Source organism: Caretta caretta, chromosome 28, assembly GCF_965140235.1.
Source record: "Caretta caretta isolate rCarCar2 chromosome 28, rCarCar1.hap1, whole genome shotgun sequence".
Classification (NCBI taxonomy): Eukaryota; Metazoa; Chordata; order Testudines; family Cheloniidae; genus Caretta; species Caretta caretta.
Window position 1 is genome coordinate 8,559,524 of NC_134233.1, and position 9,058 is coordinate 8,568,581.

Sequence of the window (9,058 nt, forward strand, 5' to 3'; positions counted from 1 at the left end):
CCATCACCATTGTAGATCTTGACATCTCCTGCCTAATGTGACATCTTTGCTTTGCGAACAAGAGCCCTGGGGAACTCCTGCGAACTCCAAAGATAGCAAACATGAAAAAAAAAACGCAAAGCCGGTTCTGAGGTTTCCAGAGCCAGGCCTGAGGGTTAAGGAGCTGTGCTCAAAAGGACAAGGGTCTCAGCAGCTATAAAAAGAACTAGTTGCAAAAACAAAACAAAAATTACATGGAAAAAAAACAACTAAACAACAACCACCCAGAAAAGCTCCCATCACTCGCCCATCACCATTGTAGATCTTGACATCTCCTGCCTAATGTGACATCTTTGCTTTGCGAACAAGAGCCCTGGGGAACTCTCTGGCTCACCTGTGTGGGTGGAAGGGGTCTCACACTACGTGGGAAGGCTGCATCACGAGAAAAACCACCTGTGCTCTACTTTCACACTTTCTAATCTTTCAGAGTAGCAGGCGGCGGAAAAGTGAGACACATGCATTAGACTCAAGAGCAAAACTAAGAGACCAAACCACAGACTCTGGACTCAGCATTCATGTATCCTGCAGTCTGAACTTGGAATCTGTTACATTCCCTCATTGGCTACCATCATTTAACCAACACGGAAGTGCTTCTTGTCCAGCAAGGCAGCCAGTTTGGGACCCATAGGCATGGCATGGCTCTGAAGGAATCAGCTGTTTCTCTCTGTGCTTCAGGAAACTTGGGATCCAAATGGTAAAAGACAGTTGTTCCCAGTTTCATCATGGCATCCTTTAGAAGTGTGAGCAATTCTAAAAACAGTTTACCTTGGCCACAGGTCACCATAGCGTCCATCTCTGGGGTGAAAATCAACCACTCAAACCTCTCATTTCTACCTGAGTTCTTGTCAAATCTTTGACCTTAGTTGTAGCAATTTTACACGGCTCTGGCGTAGAATTCTTCACCAACCACACAACATACCAGTAGCGATACTGAGGTAGAACTCCCCCAAATATGCCCTTTTGTTTCTTTAATCTGGTGGCACAGATTTAAATAAGGGACTAAATTCAGGTGCGGCTTAGAATCCCTCTAAGACACCAAATGTCAGGTATCTACTCAAAATGGGTGTCTTTCTGCAGCTCTATCACATTCCTCATGGATGTCATTTCCTACACATTTACAGCATTTCCCAGGAGTGAGCTGAACAGAAATGTCACTTCCATTTTTCCCATCTCTACCTAGGAAGGGATTGCATTTCCCAAATAAGAGGCAACATGCACCTGATTAGGAAGGGAAGATCTTCAGGAGCAACCTCCTGCAGGGCATGGGCCACAACTGCTTTGGGAGGCAAATGAATGGGTCTTTTGCTTAGTTCCAAATCCTTTACTAGAGAATCCTCTTCCCAGCCCCTTCGGGAAATATTGACCTTACCAATTGAAGAACAGGGGGATAGAGATGGTGATGGAGAATCCCTCTGATTTACCCTATGTTCTTCTGTTGTTACAGAGGGGAAAAGACATTTTTCCCTATCCCTTCCCTATTCCTGCTCTTTGTTATACTTCAATATATTTTAAGGGAGGAAAACGGGAGTAAAAATATCTGCCTTCAGGAAAACCTGAAGCAACAGCGCTCTGATGAACTGTGACAACTGGGAATGAAACAATATGATCCTGGTGGGGGAACTTGATGACTAACAATGGTTTTTAAATGGGGGAACAGTATAACTGTGATGCTCAGGCTTTGTTTAAACTAGGACATGTGATGGAGTTTAGGTCAGGTCAAGGGGGGGAAAGCTAATGCCAACCACTGCACCTCGGCTGCATCTGCACGACAACTGTAATTGTCTTTTAACACCAAGATCACTAACTTGAGCAGCCAACGCCATGTACAGTCCTAGTGGATGTAAGGCACGGGTAGTTTTTGCCTCAGTGTAGCTTGTTGGGAACAAACCTCTCTCCCCCACCTGGAGCTGATGAACATTCCTGGCTGGAGGGACACACGCTCCTTTGACCCAAAAGGAAAGGAGTTGATAGAAAACATCACAGGACTGACCCCAAAGAAGGGTGAGCTGCAAAAGGCAGGAGCAGGCAACTCATCTGGGGGAGCTGAGTAACCACGGTGAAGATGGGGCACAGATCACTAAGTGGGAATTAGCAAATGTGATTTAAAAGAAAAAAATACCTTTGGCCAGCCCTAGTTAAGGCATTTGTTACAGATGACTCCTATGTGGATTTTCTGATGTCTAATAAGGGTTGAGCGCTGATTGAAGCTTCTCCCACACTCAGAGCATCCATAAGGCTTCTCACCTGTGTGGATTCTTCTATGTGTGGTCAGTACAGAGCTCCGATTAAAGCTTTTCCCGCACTCAGAGCATATGTAGGGCCTCTCTCCTGTGTGGATTCGCTGATGTGTGATAAGGTGTGAGCTCTGCTTGAAGTGTTTGCCACACTCACGGCATCCATAAGGTTTCTCACCCGTATGGATTCTTCTATGTGTGGTCAGTACAGAGCTCCGATTAAATCTTTTCCCGCACTCAGAGCACATGTAGGGGGTCTCTCCTGTGTGGATTCGCTGATGTGAGAGGAGGGATGAACTGTCAATGAAGTGCTTCCCACACTCAGGGCATCCATAAGGTTTCTCACCCGTGTGGATTTTCCGATGTGTAATTAGGTGTGAGCTCTGCTTGAAGTGTTTCCCACACTCAGGGCATCCATAAGGTTTCTCACCCGTGTGGATTTTCCGATGTGTAATAAGGTCTGAGCTCTGCTTGAAGTGTTTCCCACACTCAGGGCAGCCATAAGGTTTCTCATCTATGTGGATTCTCTTATGTGCAATGAGATGCGAGCTCTGCCTGAAGGATTTCCCACACACACAGCATGCGTAAGGTTTCTCACCCGTGTGGATTCTCTGATGTCTGAGAAGGTCCGAGCTCCCTTTGAAGCTTTTCCCACACTCGAGGCATGTGTAGCGTGTTCCTTCCAAGTTCATTCTCTCACGTGTAATAAGGTCTGACTGGCTACCGAAGTTTTCCTCTGGCCTCTGCTGACTCTCACAGGCTTTTGTTTTTTCTGGGCGTGCACAGCTCCCAGAATCATTCCCTTTGGACCTTCCTGACAACATCCCATGGGCTTCTACTCGCTCAGCATCTTCCTGCTGGGGTTCCTCCTCATTTTCACTCACCATCCCAAAACCTGACGGGAGACCGAGAGAATCCAGACGTAAGTCTCTGCCTGCGCCAGAGAGAAAGGAAATCTCAGAGAGAAGAACGGAAAAAGGGATGAAGGAACGAAAACGTGTACAGGACAGATCAAACCTATCAGGAGCTGATTTTCCCTTCAACCTTCCCCAGACGAGAGAAAGGAAGGGATCAGTTCTGGGTCCGTATCTCAGAAGAAATCTCAGGGGACAGCGAGATTGGGGAGGGACCTGCTGCCAGTTGTCAGTCAGGATAGGTGGGAAGCCATGAGTGACCTCTGCCTAACGATTCCACATCTGCAGGGAACAATCCTGAACTTGGAGAGCTCACAAGATCTTTGTAGGGCATCCCAAATGTTTCCTGTATTCACCGACAGTTTTGGGGTTGGTTTAACCAATGCCTCACCTATGCAGGCAGCTCTCGGGAGCACTTTTTTCTTAGAGCCATGAAGGTCTGGGACGCACGACTCCTCCCCTCGTTCCAGCTGCGAGATCACATCAGTTCTGGAAACTGGAAACCCTGCTCAAGACAAAGAAAACAAGGGAGGTCAGTGGAATTTGTGGGATACTTGTCACAAAGAATATTCCATGCTTTTAAGCCCAGCTCACTTTTAAGTAGTAACGTCCCAAGGCCGGCTTCCTTGGCTCAAAGTGCCAGGAGATGATTATTATAAATCATATTCATTACCTTAGTGCCTAAGGGCCAACTAACAGTGGGTCCTCATTTTGCTAGGCACAGTACAAACCGAGAAGCATTGATGGCCCGTGCCCTGAAGAAGTTACAATCTAAATAGACAAGGCAGACACAGAATGGGGGAAGGGGTACAACCCACCAGCAGAGTGAACTCCGTGAAGGCAGAGTGACAGATCTGATCAACACAGGCCTAGATCTTGAGACTATCGGATTTAATGTTACAACCAGGGCCAGCGTTTTCTGGAAATTGTAGCTAGGACTGCATTTTTTCCCAAAATTACTCTTTGTTTCTGGAATCACCGTTAATATCCGGAATTGCTGATCAGAGGGTGGGTGGGGCATGCAGGGTCACAATCCCCCAGATTTCTCCCTGGAGACACCCGTCTCCTCCCCAGGGCACAGGCTGGCTGCGGTTGAGACTTGATGCCAATTTCTTCCCTCTTCATACAAGTCTGGGATCGGCAGTGGGACGCCAGGCTCTCTCATCATGCTGCAGAGAGGACGGCACTCACAGCTGCTCGCGGCCGTGTCCACAGCACCTCTCCCCTGCTCATCTCCCCTGTACACAGCTGGTTCATGCCCCGTCTCCCCAGCGCACAGCTGGCTCTAGGCTTTCAATGCCCAGTATCTGAGCCCCACCGCCCCCACACAGCCGGCTCCTGTCCCCTCCCCCCAAGGCACTTTCAGGCTTTAAAGGATTAGATATTGCTCACGTTTGTCAATTACTCTCTTTTCATTGCCTGCAAACTCTTGCCCTAATTATGACTGTTATCTGTATATCTAAGCCAGCCCTTGAAAGCATGAATTCTTCACAGACTATGATGCCGAGATGCGCCACATGATACCAGGAAGGGCTGCGGGTTGGGTTTCCTGTGCAAGCTGGTATCACTACAGGGTGATGAATGCCAGATCTCAAGGCTGGTTATGCAGAGCTCCACCTTTTGAAGCTTTAACCAACGCAGAAAGGGGTAGGGACGGATTTCCCCTCATTCAGGAGACTGAAGACGACAGACTTTTGGGGGATAAACAGCTGAGTTTGAGCTGACTGAGGGGGGTCTTTCTGGGCTACAAACTCACAGGACCTGATAACCAGCAGGAGGTAACCCTTTAAGAAAGGTTTAAATACACTTTGGAACCGATCAGGGATTCCCATGAGGACTGCTGAGGGAATGAAGGTAAACACGCATTTGGATGCTCTTCTTGTTTTATGAGAATGGGAACAGGAAGGGCAGGGATATCACTGAATGCAGGATCTCAGCAGTACTAGATGTCAGGATAGCACCATATTGCAGCCCATTGGAAAACATAATCCCAACTACACATATAAAATGATGGGCTCTAAATGAGCTGTTTCCACTCAACAGAGGGATCTTGGAGTCACTGGGCACAGTTCTCTGAAAACATCAACTCAGTGTCCAACGGCAGTCAAAAAGCAAAGAGAATATTGGGAATCATTCTGAAATGGATAGATAAGAAGACAGAAAATATCATATCGCCTCTATATAAACCCATGGTACACCCACATCTCGAATACTGCCTGCAGATGTGGCTGCCCCATCTCAAAAAAAGATATATTGGAATTGGAAAAGGTTCAGAAAAGGGCAACCCAAATGATTACAGGTATGAAACTCTTCTGTACGGGGAAAGATTAAAAAGACCGGGACTATTCAGCTTGGAAAAGAGACAAAGGGGGGATATGAGAGAGGTCTATAAAATCAAAACTGCCGAGGAGAAAGTAAATAAGGACGTGTCATTTACTCCTTCTCATAACACAAGGACGAGGAATCACCCAATCAAATTAATAGGCAGCAGGTTTATAAGAAACAAAAGGAAGTATTTCTTCACACAATGCACAGTCAACCTGGGGAACTCCTTGCCAGAGGACGTTGTGAAGGCCAAGATTATAATAGGGTTACAAAAAAAAAACAAACACACACCATGAGAAATCTATTGAGGACAGGTCCGTGAATGGTTATTAGCCAGGATGGGCAGGGATGGTGTCCCTAACTTCTGTTTGTCATAAGCTGTGAATGGGTGACAGGAGATGAATCACTTCATGATTCCCTGTTCTGTTCATTCCCTCTGGGACACCCGGCGCTGGTCACTGTCGGAAGACAGGACACTGGGCTAGATGGACCTTTGGTCTGTCCCAGTGTGGCCATTCTTAAATACCAGGGAACCTAGTGAGTCCAGTGCAATGGGAGGGAGTAGGAAAATCCCTGGGTGTGGAGAACACTGGGAAATTAGAAACTATCATTCAGAAGCAACAGACTCTAAATAGTCTAGAAAAGCAGAATGTGAAAAATAAGAATCGGGGTCATGTGACTTCAGGAATGAGGGACTCAAAAAACCAAGTCTGCAGAGGAGAAAGATTGTGGCGAGTGCACATGGGGATGGGGGGAGCAACTCTCCAGGTCTCAAGGATTTTCACCAGCAACCGAGGCCATTGTCCCATGCACGGGGCAATCCGGAGCAGTGAGGAGTTGTGTCATCTGTAATCCTGGCTGAGTTTCAATGTTCTGCTGCTGGAGCTCCCTTGTCTGGATTCCCCCAGCCAGCACTCAAGGTCTGTGTGATCAGTAACCCTGGACCAGCCACTCTGACCCCAGCAGCCTGCTTCTTACACCCCAAGCACATTCTGGTCTGGGTGGAGAAGGCTCAGGGTTTGAGAGAAGGCCAGGGGTAGGAAGCTTCTGTTCGTTATGCTAGACCTAACCCCCCGTTTTACTTGTGCAAACAGGAGATATTTGACACTGTGCGATTCTGCTCCTGTGCTCTCTTCCCACAGCGTTCAGCAGCAGGGGAGGGTCTCTGGTCGTGTGTGTGTCACGGGCATGCTGGGGTGATGCTGGAACAGGACAGAGCAGAGTTGGCATTGTGGGGGTGGCATGAACCTCATCTCTTCCGTTCCCCTTCCAAGAACCGAGGGGACAGGAACCCTTACCCAGCGAGGTCACAGTCTCATAGGTCTCCTGCATGACGTCTCTGTAGAGGGCTCTCTGAGCAGGGTCCAGCAGAGCCCACTCTTCCCTGGTGAAATACACAGCCACCTCCTCGAAGGTCACCGGCCCCTGAAAGAGCCAGAGCCCCACACTCAGGACCTGCTGCCCCACTCACAGCCCCACTATTCGTGGGGGAGAGGAGCCAATCAAACGGAAACTCTGGGTGGACCGCAGTCAACAGAGTCCCACCCCCACCCCGCTCAGAGCACCCAGGAAACACCAGGGTGAGGGGGCGAAGAGACACCCCTCCTCTCTCCCAGCAGATCCATCACACACCTACTCGCCACAGACTGATACAGGAGATGCTGCCCCGAGCAGGGTCTAGGGAGAGATCTCTTGTAGGAAGCCCAACACCCTCCTCCTTGTGAAAAGAAAAGGAGGACTTGTGGCACCTTAGAAACTATCCAATTTATTTGAGCATAAGCTTTCGTGAGCTACAGCTCACTTCATCGGATGCAAACTGTGGAAAGTGAAGAAGAGCTTTTTATATACACACAAATCATGAAAAAAATACCTCCTCCCACCCCACTCTCCTGCTGGTAATAGCTTATCTAAAGTGATCACTCTCCTTACAATGTGTATGACAATGAAGGTGGCCCATTTCCAGCACAAATCCAGGGTTTAACAAGAACGTCGGAGGGGTGGGGGGGCAGGAAAAAACAAGGGGAAATAGGTTACCTTGCATAATGATTAACCACTCCTAGAGCTGGATATGAAGCAGGGGAATCTCCCCTAAGCCTGACTGGTGGCTTCCCCCTTCGTATTTCAAGGCACCCGCTGGTTAGTTGGGTCAGGCTCCAGCACTACGAGTCTGGTCCTTTTTCCCAGCCCTATCTAGGTAGGTTATTTTCTGTTCACCAGACTGGAGCATTTCTACCTCCGAACCTCATGGGTCTCTTCCTAGAATCTAGGCCACTTATTAAACAACTCCCAGCAGGTCTGCCACCCTCTGGCCTCCTCCCTTTCTCCACCCTGTGCATTTCCTGCCCCGCTCCAACCTCCAAACCAGACGGTGCAAACCTTCCCCTCTCCCGTGTATTTGCTGTCCCTCTCCCTCCTGCAGGAACAGATCAGAACCCCCCCACAATAATCCCCACCTGAGCTGGCTCCTCTGCAGCCATGTCGCTCCCTTGTCCCATGGGAGGACGGGATGAACCGGAAAGAAACATGAGCTTCGTTCTGCAACCTGGCTGGGCAAGAAGGGCTGTTGTGGAAGTTTAGGAATGGGCATTAGTTCATTTCACATCACGCTTCCCCCAGGCTCTTTCCCTGCAGAGCGAGATCCGAGATTCTGCCGTGCTGAGAAAATGCTCAGTCTCTGGATTACAGCAGAGACCTGGCCCCTCCTGCCAGGCTAGGCCCACAGACACACTTTTAACCTCCTTTCTCCCTCCCGCATCCCAAAACAAAGTCTCTGAATGCAATCCTAGAAAAAAGCAGAACCAAAGGAGTCCCTTTCGAGGATTCCCTCTGACACTGACCCCACGGCAGCCACACCCCAGCAGGAGGGACATGGAGTCAGGAACTGGGTTTTCCTCTCTCTCATCCTCGCCTTGTCCACAGGAAAGTGATTCTCCCCACAGTGCAGTAAGACATCTGTCTGGGCAGATGAGAGAGCTGGAAATCTCTTTCAAAACTCTTTTATCCCACGGACCCTGTCAGTCTCTCTATCTCCTTTTCCCTGTGCCCTCTCCATGCCTGTCTGCTAGGAAACTCTCATTCCTGGGTTGTTTGCTCCCCCATGGCTGGATTTGCTCCTGCAAATGGCAGGAGAAATGGGGTGGGGGGCTGTTTGTGGAGAGTCATTTTATAGTCCTTCACTGCCTGCCTGGGATTTCCCCATTGCCTGCCTAGGACCCCCACCTGCCCTCCACCAGGATCTGCCAGCCCATTTGCCTGGGACCCCCTCCTCCTCCCAGCACGACCCCCTGACGCTTTACAGGAGGACCCCTCACTCTGCGCCAGGGACCGCCCCACCACAGCTCTGTGCACTGGGCATGGCAATGGTCCCAGGAGCCAGCTGGGCAATCCCAGACAGAGCCCCTGGCACAGCACCAGGCAGCGTCTAATCCCCTGCCCCACCTGCCCAAGAGACCCCCACACCCACTGGTCTGCAGCCAACAGGCCCCCAGCGATACCCACCTCCAGGACCCATAGCCTTAGGGCTGGGCACTTCAGAACTACCCCCCG

The 9,058-nt window shown here is 49.5% G+C and overlaps 1 protein-coding gene across 1 annotated transcript; it reads right to left on the bottom strand.

The window, feature by feature from the left end:
* Positions 1–1,264: 1,264 nt before the first annotated feature.
* LOC142070262 (uncharacterized) lies at positions 1,265–3,203 on the bottom strand. The gene has a single exon (XM_075123831.1). The coding sequence runs from the start codon at positions 3,158–3,160 to the stop codon at positions 2,171–2,173; it is 990 nt and encodes a 329-aa protein (XP_074979932.1). The 5' UTR covers positions 3,161–3,203; the 3' UTR covers positions 1,265–2,170.
* Positions 3,204–9,058: the final 5,855 nt, after the last annotated feature.